At 38.5% G+C, this 18835-nt stretch overlaps 1 protein-coding gene across 1 annotated transcript in view; it reads right to left on the bottom strand.

Moving 5' to 3' along the window:
• Positions 1 to 6580: 6580 nt before the first annotated feature.
• The window catches only part of UBE3C (ubiquitin protein ligase E3C), a 77275-nt gene continuing 65020 nt past the window's right edge, over positions 6581 to 18835 (bottom strand). Inside the window, exons 20-23 of the mRNA XM_068673449.1 lie at positions 15099 to 15287; positions 14944 to 15010; positions 13509 to 13639; positions 6581 to 8250 (exon numbers count right to left, since the gene is read on the bottom strand). Coding sequence (XP_068529550.1) covers positions 8080 to 8250; positions 13509 to 13639; positions 14944 to 15010; positions 15099 to 15287 — 558 coding nt within the window. The 3' untranslated portion in view covers positions 6581 to 8079. The remainder of the gene's footprint in view (positions 8251 to 13508; positions 13640 to 14943; positions 15011 to 15098; positions 15288 to 18835) is intronic.

The raw sequence follows: 18835 nt of genomic DNA, 5'->3' as shown, positions 1-18835 counted from the left end.
TGAAAATGCTGCATTAGAGCGAGATTAATATTAGTTTCTTTCATGTGGTAATGGCTGCAGCCTTCCTGGCCTGCTGCTCTCATCTGCTGCTTAATGCATCCAGTTTTTCTATTTACAGATTTACAGAATCTATTTTTGGTGTTAGCAAAGAATATGAGTGTATTTATCAAGGACTGTTCTCACATCATTTAATTATAGTAGTACTGGCAAAGTAATTCTGGAAAGTGCCACTTAATTAAATATAAGCATTAACTTTTTGCTGATAGCTTATCAGAAACAATTAGACTTGAAATATGGGCAATACACCTAATGTTTAAAACTTTAAGTAGGAGCATTAAAAGCACAAAATAACCAATTTTCATTAGAATTCTCCAGAGTTTTTCTGCTGAGCACAACCTCCGTTTTCATCAGTATGGAGCTAGGTAATCAAGAGGTTACAAGTTTATCTGCACTCCTCTTTGTAACCAAAAGCCTGAGCAGAGTGGATGCTTTTGATAAGAGCTTGAAACACTTCAGGGTAGCTGAAGTTTCTCCCAATTCCTCATAAAGTATCGGATGCATTCTAGTGATTATTTGGGATGCACAGACAACAATCTAAGAACAGCTGTGGGCAGCCAGAGGATCTCAAAGCTTATGGCAAGTGTTTATTCCTTACAAGGAGAGCTCGATCAGCGTTTCTGTTCATTCATTTGATCAGGGATATGCTTTCTTATCCGTATAACGAAGACAAATATTAGTTAATAGCATGTCATTTTTCACCAATAGCTGGATAGATCTAATAGATAAGGAGGTCTCAAACATCTGTACAGAACTTTGAAAGTTCTGTTTGTCTGAAAGCAGAGAGGAGAAAAAGAAAAACATTACAGCAGTAATGAAAAAAATATATATTCTTAATTAAAGATATGAAGGCTAGACGGAATTCATTTCTTCAGAAGGTGTGTTTGACAACATACAGCAAAACTACATAGCAGCTGATGAGAGATGTTTTTCCTAGATGTAACATTTGGGTAGGCAGAAGTAGCAAGATGATCTGCAATAACACCATCTGGCGATGCCTGTTTCCTTCTTCAGCAGCCGAGAGCTATGTGTAACTATAAACACAGGGTAAGATAGAAATAATGCAACACCTCTTTCCAGTCAAACTTTACACAAATGTTACTAACACTTGCTCTGGGAATGCGGAAAAGAATAATCTTGAAAATAGCAGGATATTTGAGCAAACTGTTTCTATGAATACATTAACAAATCCTGCAAACAGAATGCAGAGCAGGTAAACTTAGTCCCAGACTGGAGAGCAACAATTCTGGCAATGACGAGCGGCAATGATTTAACCATTGCACAAGAAAAGTTCATCCCTTGGCAGCATGAAATGAAGCCAGCAGGACATCTCTACGTGTTATGCTTAAGCAATCTCACTGGTGCCAGTGAGAACTCCCACATTTCTGCTGTTGACTGTCCGATGCGCTTTGCTGGGTTGCACCTAGAATTGCGCTACCAACTTTTGTTGAGGTCAGCAAAATTACAGAAGTCTGTCCAGGAAATTGCAGCTTCAAACTAGATGTTTGATAGCGTTGGTGGAGGAAGAAGTGAATAAGCATTTAGGTGATTTAACGTTAGTCCTACAGTTCTCTACTGTTGTTTAGCATCATATCTATAAAACTGTGAAAACAACAGACCTCCATTTTTTACTGAATCTCTGTTACTTTGCAGTTAATAAAAGATTTCCAAAATGATTGAAAAGACAAAGCAACACTAGAAATGAAAAAGCAAAGCCACAAAAATCTTAAATCCAGCCTTGCAGGATAAGTGTAATCTTTTAACAACTACAGACATCTACAGGCAAGGAAGAGAAGTAGCGTTTGCCTCATCTCCAATCACGTAAGTCTGGAAGAGTCCACAAAAAGTATTTTGAAGATGCTATTCTGTTCACTGAACAAGTCAGAGAGAAATGAATTTTGCATGAGGTTACATCCAATAGGAGTCAAAGGTAAAATAACACTACAAGTCAGCACCCAAGAGAAAAAAAAAAAAAAAGAAAAAAAAAGAAAAACAACTTCATTTTGAGTCTGCAAATACCTAAGTCAAATTACTTTATTGTCAGAATATCTTCAAAATGTACTTTTACCAAATTAAAATTAAATTCCTAAGAGCTTTTGTGCTGTCTAGAAACAGACCTGCACATTTTTCTCTGCATACCTGTACATACATGTATTTTATTACCAGTATTTTCCCTATCATGCTATAATAGTCATCATCCGCCTGTATTGTAGGATATGCTTACAAGGCACATCAAATTTCACTGTAGGCAGCAGATTCTGGCTATGATCTGCACAAAACAAAGATCATACTTGATAACTGAACGAAATACAGGAAATATATAAATAAATAAATAAAACACGTAGAAACTATTTTAGGTTCTGTGAATTCTTTAGTTGGGTCTTACCAAGCTTCCTGTTGTGAGGTAGCAAAGCTTTGTCCACACAGAGTTGAATGTTTTCTATTTTTTTCTTATGGAAACTCACTACTTGTATTCTTTACTCTAAAGACATGACAGAACTACCTGTATTTCAAAATCCACACCTCTTGCAAAACGCATAGCTGAATCACTGGCCCTGACTGTGACGCAGAGTAAGGCTGAGCTGAGAGCTTCATTTGCAAAAAAATCCTGATGCAACATGGCAAAAATGGAAGGTCATGTCTTTTACAGCCCAGTAAAGAAGAGAGCTTTGAAACGAAGAAATACCTTGAGACTTCAGTACTCATCCAATTCTGTCCAAAGTCCTGTGCCTGGCAAGGAGTAAACCCATGCATCGTTACAGCCTGGGGGCCAACTGACTGAGAAGCAGCAGAAAGAAAATGACCTGGGGTTCCTGGTAGGCAAGATGAATACGAGCCAGCAGGACGCCTGTACAGCAAAGAATGCCAACAGCATCCTGGGCTGCACAATGTGGATTATTGCCAGCAGGTCCAGGGAGATGCTGCTCCCTTTTTGCTCAGCACTGCCGAGGTACATTGGAGTGCTGGGTCCAGTTCTGGGTCATCCAGTACGGGAGAGAAATGGACATACTGGAATGACTCCAGTGCAGGGTCACAGAGATGACTAAGGTTTTGGAGCATCTATAGTATGAGGAGAGGCTGAGAGCTGGGGTCATCCAGCCTGGAGAGGGCTTAGACTCTTGGCAGTGCACAGTGGCAGAACGGAGCACTTAAAAGAGGTGCCTGGACATGGTCCTGGGCAACTTGCTTGAGGTGGTCCAGCTTGAACAGGAGGGTTGGACCAGATGACCTCCAGAGATCCCCTTTCAACCTCAACCACCCTACAGTTCTGTAACTAAAGGCAATGGGCACATGCTGAAATACAGGAAATCATGTTTAAACCTAGCTGAAAACATTTCATTGTGAAGGTGACTGACCACTGGAACAGGTTGCCCAGAGTCATGGAGTCTCCACCCATGGAGATACTCAAAACCTGACAAGGCAAGGCCCTGAGCAACCCGCTCCAGGTGACCCTGCTGTGAGCAGGGGGCAGAAGAGGCGATTCCCAGACACTCCTGCCAACCTCAGCCATTCTGCGTTCTCTGAAATGCGTTCAATTGGTGGAACTTCACAACCACTCTTCGCCTTGTGCTGTTTCTCAACACACATCAGAAGTTGTATTGGCTTTCAAGACTGACAGACACATACAGAAAAACAGGCAAGGAATCTGGGCAGTTGTGTTTTATTAATTCTTTTACCTAAATGATGAAGTGGCCTACAAGGTGATTTTTTAAATCATTTTCTGTTGATCAAACTTTCAGTACCAGGTAAGCTGAAGAATATGTGATGCTGTTTCAAAGTATTCCAAGATAAACATGCACAACACTAACTTCTTAAGCACAATTATGGAACTAGAGGTGTATTTAGCAATGAGAAAACTAGAAAAGCAAAGGAAAATAATCCTAATTATCAAAGAAAAAAAGAAATTACATCTTCAGAGGGTATCACGTATGTGCTGCAAAAGAAATTCCAGAGGATTCTACAAGAAATGTTTTCATACACACTTGCTGACAGAGTACAATTCATCACTGAATTACAGCTTCTCTTGTTTTCAACCATGGAACAAGTTTTGTTCTTCCCAAATGTTCTAAAGAAGGATTTCAGAGCGTGTCAATGTTCTTCAGTACCTTGTTTGAAAGATGCTATGAACCAAAGCTAGACCTTGTAGCTCCAGCTGGACGGAGTGGGAACTTCAGAGCTCGAAAACTGAAGCTACAACTTGTCACATAGTAGTGTTAGCTTCAAGACCACTGAAGAGTTTACATTAGCTTCCCTTTTAAAACCAGTTCAATACTACCAAGCTTCAGCCACAGAACACCAAATTTACTGCAAAATGAAAGAAAAAAGCATTTCTGCAAAGTTTCAAGAAAACTCAAATTATTTTATTCACAAAAGCATAAGTCAATAAAAATATAGATATCCTGATCAGTTTTACAGACCATGTTCATTTCTTCTCTCCTTTACTGACAGGCAAAGCAACGTGGAAAAAAATAGTAACAAGCATTTACATCACAAACCATCATTAACACAGATTCATGTATATGAGCAAAGGTTTTAATTTTTTGCATATAATTATAAATACAAAAAAAATTTACAGATCCAACAAAACAATCCAAGAAAAACAGCTCTCTTTTCTTCCTTTGCTTCTGTGCTGTACTGTTTTCAGTGGCAGAAAGAGTCTGTGCTGTCTCATTGGCATTTAACAAATAGCTTTTGGTTTTAACTCAAATTTAGCATGAGCTCGCTGCACTGCTTAAAGTTGTTGGTTTTGTTTTATTGAATTCCAATCTCCTTTGTAGATCAAAGTAGGATGTTTCTGCTAGATTACTCAAGTGATTCCAAACGCTACTACTAATAGCATCAGGAAGCTCATTTTATATTAATTATGGAGCACCCCCCACGAAAATGAACTGAAGATATTCTTGTTCAACTCAACCTTTTCCCACCTCAGTGTTCACTCAGGAAGCTACAGCCAAATCTCTCTTTTGTTGATGTAAGTTCTCCCTAGAAATAAAAAGCAAGTTTTGTGAAATGTATACAGGCATGGCTCCTAGGGCCACGATGGAAAAGGGGATTAACTAACAAGGCAAACTATTCCTGTGTTTTTGTTTTGGTTTTAATATCCAGCTAGCAGGACTAAATGAGCATCCAGAAAAATTATTGATGAGATAAATAAACCAAATGCTAAACTTTTCCATTCTTTTATTCCTCTTCTATGCCTTTTAACTGTGGAGAGACGAAGGACGTGTACTCTTCCATTATAAAGATAAACCTTGAGAACAAAAAGTTTAAGTTTGCAAATTTCCTTTTCTTTGAAAAACCAAACAGAAAATGCTGCCGTTTTTCAAAGAGTACTGATCTAGGAGGACAAAGCAGTTAAGTATGGAAATTGCCCATAAGGAAGGGTTGTCTTGCACAGGAAGTAACTCCAAGACCAATACTGAGTACTGCCATAATTCTGATCATCAGCGATGTTTCAGGTTAGTTGCACGCAAAGTGCTTCCTGTCTCTGCCCACCTAAACTCTGTGAGCATCACAACCAGGAAGGAGTTTGCTCTTGTTTTTAAAAAACAGAAAATGAGTTTCCACATATAAACAATTCCTCCTCTGTGAGAGCTATGAGAGATCGTTTAGACCACTTAGCTCCTCAGGACACGACCATCTACACCTCTATTATTTCTCATACTCTTGCTCCTTATTAAAATATCCAGCAATAAATCACTGGAAAGCAGGGGCCCATACTTCACCCTGACAATGCAAAAACAGCTGACAGGCAGAATGGAGAACACTTGTTGCCAAAGGAAAGTCCTACCCTCTTCTTCTTGCAGTCTGAATACTGGAAGTGATATTATAAGTTGTCACAGCACAGATTTCCAACTGACTAAATGCAGAATGAAATCTCCAGGCTACAGCTCCACTGACCTGTGTCAGAATTTCGTACTTAATGTACAGAATATACAAAACAAGATCAATGAGTACCAGTTTCTGAAGAAATAAACAGTATTTTCAGTGAACTCAAATTCTCTAATGAAGTTTTCTTCCACTGTGTGTGCGATTCTTGCAAATAGATGACTACTGCTACCTGCAAACCACTCTTCCTCCAGCCTACCCTCTGTCTGGAGCTTGTATTCACAGTGACAGACAGGAATAGTGTGCACTGTCTCCTTTACAAAAGCAGAAAGCATACCTTACCAGTCATGCATACGTGGCTTGACCCCAGAACAATCTCTGAATATGAGTATTTAATAAATTTTAATTTAATTATACAAAATACAAATACAACACTACCAATATAGCAAAGAATGAAATTGAAAAATAATTTCAAAATATTTAAACCATTAGGTTATAAAATAAATAATGCTTTCTAAGAGAAGATTCCAGATTTCCTAATTAAGAGGAGGCAGTTCCACTATTACTGGTCTCATTTTCAACCTCTTTACAAGTTCCATAATTTATGTAGAAAAATATACAAGAAAAGAATTTGGGGATAAAGAAGAGGTTGGGTATGTAATATTTAACATAAATAAAAAGCCTAAAGCAAAACCAAAAAGAAAACCAATCATTTTATTTCTGTACATCAAGACTACAAATAGCATTTTAACACTTCATTTATTACCCAAATTAAGAAATTATACATTTATATGGTTACTAGTAAACATCTTAAAATCACTCCGTTTCCCCACATTTAAAGGATATTGCTGGTTACTGCTTCTTAAATATGAAATCCAACAGTTTTCAGTAACAGCACTTTTTTTTTTTTTGCATAAGTGATGAATACAAATCTGATTGTAAATGTTGGTGATTTAAAATATAAAACTAAAGTTCAGAGGGATGCCGTTATGAACTTTACAGTCTGAATTATAATCCCATATTTGAATTGACTGCAGTTTGTGCATGAATACCCAGCGATGTGCCTACCACTAGGGGATCATTTCCTTCCATACGAAACCACTTTTTTCCCCAGATATCCAATCATCCAATTCCATTAAGCAGCATATTCCCACCTACTTGTCTTAGCAGAAATTCTGCAGGCAGGTGGATATAAAAGCTGTTTAATCACAAAAAATCATGAATTTGACTAGTGTCTACAACACAGGTATGGCATTTAGGATGGAAAGAAATGATAGGGAAAAGGAATGTGAATACCACAGGCTTCAAATATAAAAGATAAAGCCTGATAACTTTGGTTCAAATAATTTTAATCGCTGTTACATGTTCCAAAGTGATGACTTTTGCATGTGCTATCTATGCAACAGGAGTCCGATACATTAAAAAAAAATCTGTACAGGCACAAAAGACAGAAATGGAGCAGACAAAACATGGATAGTCAGATCCATTTACGACAGTGTTCAAGTGATAATGATGCAGCCAAAGGTTGAACTTAAAATAAGCCTGTGCATCTGATTTCTCCGGAAAGCACAAAATATCCTAAGCGTTTATCTCAGTGCCTACCATCTCGAGGGAAGGTAGTATGGAACAAAATCAGTCATACCTTAATTGCAACAACTCTGGTTTGTAAACAATTCTATAATGCAAGTCAAGATGTTAGGTTACCAGTAATGAGCATTTTTATCCTCTCAGTTGTGGGCTATCTGCAAACATCTGCTTTGCTTTCATCTGAAAGATTAATTACAGGATGTTAGCCCTGTCTCATCCCAATGTGCTGCACGGTACACAACTTTATTGCCAGTTTGGGAAATTATTTATACTTGAACAGCACAAAGCCAAAGCTTCATCTTTGGTTAATTTCACTGAGATGTCACTGTTTCTTCAACGTGCTCCTTCTTCGCATAAACACAGAACAACCACACTGCAAACAGCATTCAGTATTTTGAATCATAAAGCAGTGTCAATGTAATATTAATGAAAGCTAACTAACAAACTGTGTTTAAAAATGAAACCTATTTGAGGGCATTTGATAAGACATAAGAGCTGCAGAAATTCGGACAGAATTCCCTTAAAACTGCTTGGGTATGGGTGCTGCTTATCGAGTAGGCACTGGTTCGTTCCTCTGCAGACCATCCAAGTAAGCATCAGTTTGACTCAGCTTAGTTCAAATCCAGCAGCACATTCAATGGCATAGAGGAGCTTGCTTCGCATCAGATTTTCATCGTAAAACTCGGGAAGCTTCAGCAAGTTCATGCAGGTACTGGCAGTCGGTAGCCGGTCTAGATCAGATCCTCCATTGTGAATACAAAACGCAGGATATAACTCCTGAAAAAAGCAAGAGGAAAAAAACACGTCAAAAAACAGAAATACAAGGCCCAAATCTAACCCCTAATAGATGACATTTTTTCCCCCTCTTTTCCTTTCATTCCTGGTGATCCCAAAAGCCCTTTTGAATGAGGTAGAACTTCCCTCTCTATCCCATCCTCATCAAAATCCTTGCTAAACATGAAGCCATCTATCTGGTTCTAAGGAAAAAGAAATCATTTGTTATTCTTTGTGCACTCTATTCTCCAAATATAGGATGCTACAAAAAAGTGAAATACAAAATGCAAAGAGTAGAACTGCGGCATGCAGAAAATCCTAGTTGTATTTGTGAGAAAGAAACAAAGGATTCCCAACCATAGGCTCTTCTTCCAAAGCCTCCCAAATGCACGTGGATCCCGTTCCTTCTGTAGGAACAGGAGAATGAGGAGTTCCTGTTACACTGAAGTTTTGTACCAGTGAAGTAGATGCTGAACGCAGGGAACTAAGACCACTAGCAGCAACAGAAGAGGATATTCTGTCATGTTTGAGTACCGTATGACTTTTTTTTTAGTGTGGAACGACATGATTTCTTCTGAGAATTGTACCGCCCCCCACCAGCAGGGAAGAGACTGTTTCCATACACACAAAAATCCCAACAAACCGATTTTTGCTCTAGCTAATGAAGTGACGTGCCATGCCAGTTACGTTCTTCTAGTGACGATTAAAAGTATTCCAATTTTATGAACAAATACTACACGAGCATTTACTCGTCCTGTTGGAGTGATATTCTGAGGAGAAAAAGGATGACTGACTGACCAGACTGTAAGCAGAAATTTAATGAAGTTACATCACCACGTAAGTTCCTTTCTCTGACATCCAAAAAAAATAAAAAAATCCTAAACAAAACATGACCACACATGCCCTTTCAGCATTTTCCTTCTAGAACTTCAGTTTGTTCACAGATGTATAAATTCTTCATGCAGGTAAGTATCAGGCCTTCATTTTACTTCACACCTTATTACACACCACAATATATTATCATTTTCTTTGTTAAATTCAAATGTCTGATACTAGCCATGACTCAAGTTAAAGGTTCTTTTTGCCCTACAGAGATTTCTATCTAAACTGATCTTTCAAGAAGCCTAAAATTTATAAATTTTAAGGCAAGCAGTACTAATGACATCAGCAGATCTGTTTATGTGTTAGATTATGGAATTATTTACACTAGGGTGGTCTAGAACTCTCAATCAAGAGGTACTTCATGTTCTCCGAATAAAGAACTACCTGTATTTAAAGCAATTCTGCTGCTTCTTCATAATTACAAAACCATCCAGGTGTCACTGGGATGATTCAGATGTGCACAATGACTCTAATAACAGAATCTTGTCAAACCCTGATTATTCTCATGATGCGATAACCACGGATCTGAGGAACAGGCTTTTGTCTGTTGTATGTAATTTCATATGTAACATTTTGTTTCAATAAATGGGATTTTTTTTTTCTGGAAAAGTCCATAGCAAAAAAAAAAAACATATATAATTTGTCACTTCTAGGCACTGCTTCTGCTGGCAACGAAGTATTCATTTTATCAAAGGCTCACTTGAGGTAAAGCAGTTCTGATTTCAGAGACTGGAAAAAAAAATCCCAGCTCCAAAGGCAGAAGGTCAATGAAATTCTAAGTTAAATTATTGTTCAAATGGAGGCCTTAAAAAGTATTTCATGGCTAAAATGCTGCATTTTTAGTGTACCTTTCAAAATGCTAATTGAATTCCTCTACTTTAGCTTTAAAAATGGAAAAATTAAGTTCTGAATTGAAATGTCATGCCAAGGGCACCAGTTGTTGCATAATTAAATACCGTACAGCGGGAAGCTGCAATAGTTTGGAAGTGAAAAGTATCATCCATTTGTTATCTGACCTGATTGGAGCTTAACAATTTTCAACCGTGCTTTAATGATTTTTTCTGTAATAATCACATTTATTAAACTTATTAAACTTTAATTAGCTTTAGCAAATGTTATTTTGAGTCTGAAACTGGCAGTAAGAGTTCCAAATTTTTAAAGGATGTAAAGCTAGACTGTGCTACCTGTAAGGTAGGAAAGTCAGGATATTCCCTTCTCTGGGTTTTCCAGTCTGGAGAAAAAGAGCCCCAGAGTCCTCCAGGCTTCCTAGAGAGGTGGTTGGTGCCCCAAGCCTGTCAGTGATCAAGAGGCACCTGGATAATGGCCTTAATAAATCTTTATTAAGCTTTACCTTTTGGTTAGCCCTGAAGAGGCCAGGCAGTTGTACTTGAAGATCTGTGAAGGCCCATTCCAACAGAACCATTCTGTTCTGTCTTAAATCAACATACACTAATATTAAGAACAGGTGAAGGTTCCACAAAGTACAGCATGCAAAGCTCTAAGCATCACATTGTTATAGGCTACCAAGAGATTACTGCTCATGACAATACCAATTACCACTTTCCTTTTCAGGCAAATATTGGCCAGCATTTCCTGGCAACCCCCTGGTTTATAGGTAAACCCATTTGAATAAAAATACTTCGGTAATCCACATTCACTAATTACAAGACAACCTGCGTGGCAAGCACTGTGGAAGTAATTGACCTAACTCCTGCTCAGTGCTGCCCAGCAAAACAGCAGTAATGCCTCTTCACTCTGTTTTCTGTTACCAAGACTTGCATGTGACTACACTTGCAAGCCCCTTTTACGGTTGCTTAAAAAAAAAAAAAAAAACTTACCGATTTTCCAGCATTATAGCAGTAACTATTGCACTTCCATTTTTTCCTAGCCAAATATATTGAAGTCAGTCTGTTGCCTCTCTCCCAAGTACACAAACTTACAACTCTCCACGCTTGCTTTTGTTGCATCCTGTTTTCAATGTGTCACTGTCATTCTTAATATTTTTCTTCCTACATCTCTTCAAATGTCACATTCACCACCTCAGAGCTGGGTAGCTACATCTGCCTCTCCTGCTCCTCCCTTCCAAGTAGGGTGACAACATTGCTAGATTTGTCTTTACTTTGTTCCCACACAACCGTTTCCCAGTTCTCCCTTCACTACACGACTGATGTGCTCTGTTCTATCCATCTTGGTCGCACCTCACAGTTTTCTCATTTTCCTTCCCACTGCCCTGTAGAATCCTGTTTGTTGCTAGAGTAATGAGACCGTGCAGTGATAAACTCTCCAGGCACATGTGAGGAAGAGAAATACATGTACGTGTAGGATTTTAAGTAACTAGTCACACAAATGATCCAACGAATAACCTAGATCCATTGCTTCTGACAAATCACCATCTGAAAGCACTCACTCCTCTCCTAGGTGCCTGTGAAAGAGCTGAAGAGTGCAGGTGCTGAAGCTGCAGGGTGTGCTGCCTATCCACATGCTGACAGCACCGCACAGAACTCACTGCAGCAGCCGAACGGATTAAGCAGAAGGTGAGACTGCACAGAGGGTTACAGACTGTACCCAAACAAGGCTGAAATGATCACACCACAACAGTTCTGCACACCTGTACCAGCTCATAAAGACACAGCAAAACAAATGAAAGGCCTGAAGGAGGAGGAGAATGTCAAGTGCAATGCACAAAGGGATAGAGGGAAGTCAAGGGCAAAGGGCCTTGCCTCCTTGCCCAATGTGGCACTGAAAACGCCTCCACTTTGAAATCACCCTGCAGCCTAAAACCAGCTATTTAAGCCACCACAAGTACTCTTTGGTTACCCCTAGCAACTGTTCCACATGCTCCTGTACGATAACACACGTAGGTTTTTATCTATTTCAGATCATTCAAGCAGCAGAGTGTCTGCAATGGAGACCATTGATTTTCAATATTGGAACATCTTGTCTGTTTTCCAGAGGAAAACTGTGCTGATGAAAAAAGACAAATCATTAAGAGTCTGAAAATCCTAGAATGAATTTTGTTTAATTCAGTAAGAGAAAAATGGAGGTAAGTACTACAAACATCTCAGATACATGTGTTTTGTTTTTCACACCTGACATCTTTTATCACATGGCACCTCCAGCATAGGAAGGGCCTGATTCACAGATCTGGAAAATCTTCTGGCAGTTGCCTTTCAAGTATTTTTAAAATTCTGATTTTAAGAGAAGAAAAAATCAGAATGAACTCCAAATATATTCCAAACATATTGTTTGGAATATTACAAATATATTGTTTCCACTTCCAGACTATTGTGCACATCTGAAATCCTTGTTCCTCTATAAAGCGTTAGTATCCGTCTCCCTGAGCAAATGCTCATTCACACCACTAGGTAATAGAGTAAGCGTGGTATTCTACAGAACAGCTTTAGCACTTACACAAAACTTGCATTGGTTTCTTATGGGTTCATCTACTTATTTCACCTAATAAGTGTAGACAATTACCACCATCTACTGCTAATTAAATATCATATCACAGTACCTCACCACGTCAAAAGTTACTAAGTACATGTATTCCAACTTTATTTAGCAACTGTAAGACGGCAGCAAAACAAAACAGCTCAGCATATCCTTACTTCGAAACAATTATGTGAAGCATGTCTGTATTTATGTTCTCGGTAAACCCAGCTTAATATTAGATTTATTAAATAGCACAACAGTAAATACACTGTTGACCACTGCACTAAAGGTGATGGTACTAAGCCATTTATTCTTTTATTTCCTTTTATTTTCTTTACTTATTTTAATTTCAAAATGTATCTTCACTGTGCCTCATCCTCTCTTTAGTTTTATCAAAAATGGACAGGTTTTCTTCACAATTCAGCTTCCCTGTAAACAAAAAACTATAAAGATAGCAGCAAAATATTTAAATACAAAGGGTAACGAGCCATGATCTTATAAGGAGGTAAATGGTAATTAGAAGGATGCACAATAAATTGCCAGCCTCAAATGCTTGATTTCAGTGGTTGAATTTAATATTTTTTTATAACCTAAAACATCTTTTGCCTGATTTTGACAACATTATTCTTAACTCAACCTGTTCCTCAAAACTGGTGGCAATACTGCTCCTGTACAGGAATACGAAATGAGAGAAAGGACCTTCCACAACAAAGAGTAAGAGCTTTAGCCATTGCTTTTTTAGGCCCACTAAATTTTACAGTTAGAATACAAAACAACAAAACAATGCAATGAAATATTTTTATTCATTATATCCAAGTGCAAGCATTTAAACTGTATCTGTAGTCAGGAAGTGACATTATTCTCTAATTTTAAATTCCTACCGAAAAAAAGGGCTTGTATCATAAGCTGTAACATAGATAGAAACTTGCCAAGAAGTCAGAACATACCTTAAACCCCAGCAGAGGTGGCCGAGAGCAGCTTGTTACAAACTTGAGAAGTTTGCGTTTCTCTTCGTCAGTGAAGCTTTCTACAACTCTCCAAAATATTTTAATTACAGGATGGTCTGCTGTGTAGCCACCTGTAATAAAATTAGAAACATTTATAGATTGAACAGTTTTATGCAAGAAATAAACTCCTCAGAAAACCTAGCATACAATTTTGAAAGCTTGGGGAAAATATTGACGCCAAAAGGTTTACATTGCTAACCCCTCTCATTTACAGATCTCTTTGATCACTGCACTTTGAGTTTCTCATTTGTTGTATACCCATGGCTATTAAGTCTCTCAGCTTCTTAACTGTGGTTTCCTTCACTGAAACCTTATTTTTAATTAATTAAAAATTTTACTTATTTTTACTTATTCTACTTATTTTTAATTAATTTTTCTACTTATTTTTAATTAATTTTCTTTAGTTTAGCATTTCACTAGTAAGTTTGGGTTGCTGTCATTAACTAAAGTAATTTTCAAAATCTGCAAGATTCAGGATGTTATTTAATGCATCAACTGACCTACCTTACCTTGAAGTAAGCTAGGATGTGGACTCAGGATAACAGTAGCTACTTTTTAGTATTTTTAAAATTTAGCATTTTATGATAAATGCAGAGAAGAATGAAGATACATTGCATGTCTCACAAGGAAAAAGTATGAGTTCAGGCTGCCTTAGAAATGGTCTGGATGTGTTAACAGAGGCAACCATCCCAAAGCCATTTGGGATGGCTTTATAGACAGGGCAACCAGACACAATCACTGACTGACACCGATTTTGTACCAAGATGCTCAGATATCTGGAGCACCTCTGCTATGGAGACAGGCCAAGGGATTGTTTAGCCTGGAGAGGAGAAGGCTCCAGGCAGACCTCACAGCAGCCTGCCAGGGCTGGGGAGGGACTCTGTGTCAGGGGTGTAGAGATAGAACAAAGCTTTAAACTAAAATAGGGTAGATTTACATTAGATATCAGGAAGAAATTCTTCATGTTTAGGGCAGTGAGGCCCTGGCCCAGGCTGCCCAGAGGAGCTGTGGCTGCCCCATCCCTGGCAGTGCCCAAGGCCAGGCTGGATGGGGCTGGGGGCAGCCTGGGCTGCTGGGAGGGGGCCCTGCCTGCGGCAGGGGAGGTGGAATTAGATGGGCTTTATTTAAGGTCCCTGCCAACCCAAACTGTTCTACGATTCTATGAGTTAGTAAAGGAATTACATGCCCTCTAATTACCTGGCTCGAAACATAGATATAAGCTTGCAAATAAAATAAATTGCATATCTATGGCTCCCAGTATTCATAAGAACAGATCCTACAACTTATATAAAAGAAAAGCCTATATGACTGGTGCAGGAATAAATAAATTTGCTTATTATCCTAGCTTTTTAAAATATAATTACAATATACTCACCTGAATAATTTGTGAAAGATTTAAGGTCATCCAAACTAATAGGAACCTGGGCACCAGAAATCAGAACCTAATAGTGAAGGAAATTAAACAAATGTATTAGAGGGGAAAAAATGCTGCTTGAAACAAATGTTTTCTGCAGTTTTAAGCATAAGTACCTGTATTTCCTGTTGATCAAACATTCGAAGCCATTCAAGGTTCACAACGTTGGCCAGTCCCTGACGGAAAGCGAGGCAATGCTGTCGGATTTGTTTGTTCAGTCTGTAGTCTGCCACCAGGTGGATGTACGCTATTCGGTTAGCGCTGGTAACGGGAATATCTTTTCCACCCGGCTTCAGCTCAACCACCTGTAAAGATAACAAGGCTTCATCTTCTTGGAAAACTTTAATTCCGTGTAACTGGAAAAACTGAACTGCAAAACATTCTGGGAAGTTATTTAAATATCTGAAGTTTGCTGGAATATACTCCAGAATATTCACCTGAGAAGTTACTACAAGTTACAAAGGCAGTTATTTTCTCTTTATTTATAAGAGCACTTTGTGTGGCATTCAGTTGTCAGAACTAGGTCTGCAGCTGCAATCCAGCCGACCACCAGCTGCATTGATGGTACCAAGGGTCCTGAGCAAGCACAGCGCCCATACAGGGCAGCCTCCTCCCATCTGAAATAGGGAAATTGCTCCACTGGCTGGGCTTTTCCATTTAACTTTTGGCGATAGTGAATTCTGCAGAGCCATGTTATGGCACAAGCAATGTCTGCTGAACTAAAATTAGGGTTTGATACAAGCCTAATTTACAGAATGGATAAGAATTCGCAGTTCCTATTGCTGAAAAGCCAAGTTGTACATGTTCAGTACTTCCAACAAAAACCAACCAACCCCAAACCTTGCTTTTCTGCTGAAAGATTTGAAGATACCTTAGCATGGAAGAATTTTTTTATGAAAAAAGCATAAACATACTGTAATTGCATTAAGATATAAGCCAGGATCGATGGTAAATTTTATTAAAATACTAATGACCTTTGCGTATTCTACTCTTTACCACAGGAGGATAGTTTTGCTGAATAGTAGCCCAATCTAAGTGAATCAGTGTAGAACTAAAACGATTAAAAATCTGAAAAGCTGAGATGCGGCCACCTTTTGAATCCTTCAGAAAAAAAAAGTTAGTTTTCTACCCTCTGGACACTGCGATTTTTATTTTTTTACAACTGAGCACTTCAGACTGGGGTAACAATCTGTCTTTAGAGCAGTTAAACGCATGAATAGCTTCTTTTGCAATAGGCTACCCAACATGAGCTTTTTCAGTAGTAAGAAACATACAAATTGTTAAGATGATAAAAAATGGCTACGCTTTTGAGCATTCAGGCTTTTACTGATTCATAGTTTTTTTAGGCCGAAAGAGAACATTAAGATCTGTGAATATGACCTCCCAGCCAACACAGGCCAGTGAATTCTATCCAGAGATTCCTGTATTTAACTCAATAAATCCAGAGATGAGTTACAGCACTTTTTTTTTTTTTTTTTTTTTTTTTTTTTTAAGAGAGACAGGCAATCCTGGTGTGAAAACTCCATGTGATGAAGTATTTACCACTCTCCTTGGTAAGCTAGAACGACCAGAATTACAATGGGTATTAAAAAAATATCTTCCCACCGTAATCCTTCAACGGTAAGCTTTGTGATTTTGTTAAGCCTACACATAAAAAAGCCCTCAACTATACTACACCATCTCTGTGCATGGGTAGTACCGGCCGTGTTTATGTCCTACTCCCTGAAGGGTCAAGTCAAACAAAGGTGTCACTCTGGCTGACAGTTTCATGCCCTGGCACCCCACAAGGCACACATTACTTTGCTTCCCTTTGAGTGAGGTCCTTCAACAAGAACCACAGCCACCCTAGGGAGTACAGGGCAGGACCCAAAGCCCCTGCCTGACCTGAGGGTATGTTCTTCCTGGTGAAGTCCACAAGGAGTATTAATAAATCATGGGACTGAAGCTGTCTGATGAGATGAGACTTCTGTGTTGCTACGCTTTCTCTTCTGCTACTGCAGATAGCCAACCTGTACAGAAATCTGCCATGTCTCACCCTGCAGCTCTACTGTCATAGTTTTTACCACTGTCACTGGAAAATCAGTCAAGATTTCATTCATCTAATCATTAGAAACTTTCTCATTTCCATTTTGAGTCCAGTAGGTAAAGCTTGCTCACACCCATTGTTCTGAGTTCAGTATTGGCCTGTAGCTCATGCAGCTCCTTACCTTCCTCAGTCACACCCAGGACGTGTTACCTAAGGGCAGCAACTTCACTGAGCTTCCAAGAATCTTCTTTGCTAATCTGAGGTCAGCCAGGCTCCTGTAATCTCTTATAAAATACCCTTTTACGTACCCTAAATAAGATCAGAAAGTTCTCTCTTACTATTTAAATTCCTCTCCTCAATGTTACAGGATGAGCGCTACCAATGCTATACCAGGTGAAGCAATCGCTGCTGACACCAACACAAGTGTAACTTGCAACTTTCTTCACAGGTCAGCAAATAGAGAGATACCACAGATAAACTTACATGTATGCTCATGTTACAATAGCAGCATCTTCACAATGGATTAAGGAAAAGCTGTATTCAACGTCTAAGAAAAGCTGCTTTCTCTCTCTACAATGTTCATGCCGGATATCTGAGACAAAGTATGTACTCTTTTTGACCACTGTTTTTAGAAAACAGAAGAAAATATAAACATGGAAACAAAAACTGCATTTTAAGTAGCAAACCAACCTTGTTTTCTGATCCTGATCCAGCAACACTTCTGCATCTCCCCTTCCTACTCTCAGCCCTGTACTGCCACAAGTAAGACCGCAGGATTCAGTTAACCGCATTTCCTGGGGTTTGCCTGGGATCTAACCATCCATTTCCAGAGTCTATCAATATGAGGTTTATTCTACCACCATACCATTGTTTGTCAAAGTACCATCACAGTCAAAGACAAAAAGGATTTGTGTAGCTGCAGTAACTACTGTACTATGGCACAAAGCTAAGAAGGGTATTATACAGGGGACAGAAAATGGTAAAGGTAGGGTTAGCAATAAAACTACAGCAAATGAAGATGCAATTCACTTTTCACTCACTTATTATGTCCATAATGGTTTAGAGAGTCTGTGGTAGAATTACCATTCAATTTTAAGTCAGGCACATCCGTCATAAGATTTCATGTTCAGAAAGGGCACAACACAACATACTCTGTCTTAAAAGACTAGCTTTTAAGATCAGCTTGCATTTTGTTTCTATACATCCAACTTCTGCCACTAGATGGTGCAAAACAGTAACACAGGTGGTACAGGATGGGAGAGAAACTTCCCAAAGCAGGAATACTTGTGTCATCACCTTACATGTATGTTCTCTTCTGTAGAGCTTAGTTAAGAAAAAGAGTAGATTTCTTTTTAATTTGTTTCATTATCAAAATCATGTATTTTAAAATTAATTAAATGATACGTGTTATTTAGATCTGTACCCAGATCATTCAGACAATACCACAGATGGCTGAATTCTATTCCAAACTCATGCAGCATGTCTTAGAATGAAGGAAAAGTATCAAAACGAGATACCATTTAAAACAAAAAGTCTACAAGAAAAGGTGCTTTCCATATCTTCATATCTTCTACTTTTTTTTTTTTTTTTTTTTTTTTTTTTTTTTTTTTTTTTTTTTTTTAAGAAGCACGGGTAAAGGAATTGCATCAGATCTCTGACTGAAGCATAGATACACCTTTAAGCACTATTGAACACAATTCTTAAGCACTTAAAATTTTCCTGGGTACAAATTCAGTTACATGCATCTGCAAGCACATAGTCCTAGAAACTGCACACAGCTTATATAAAGATAATAAAATATGTCTCTGGTTTCTGCATGGTCACAGT

This window comes from Anas acuta, chromosome 2 (assembly GCF_963932015.1).
Source record: "Anas acuta chromosome 2, bAnaAcu1.1, whole genome shotgun sequence".
NCBI classification, from domain to species: domain Eukaryota; kingdom Metazoa; phylum Chordata; class Aves; order Anseriformes; family Anatidae; genus Anas; species Anas acuta.
This window is presented reverse-complemented; position numbering and strand designations above follow the sequence as displayed.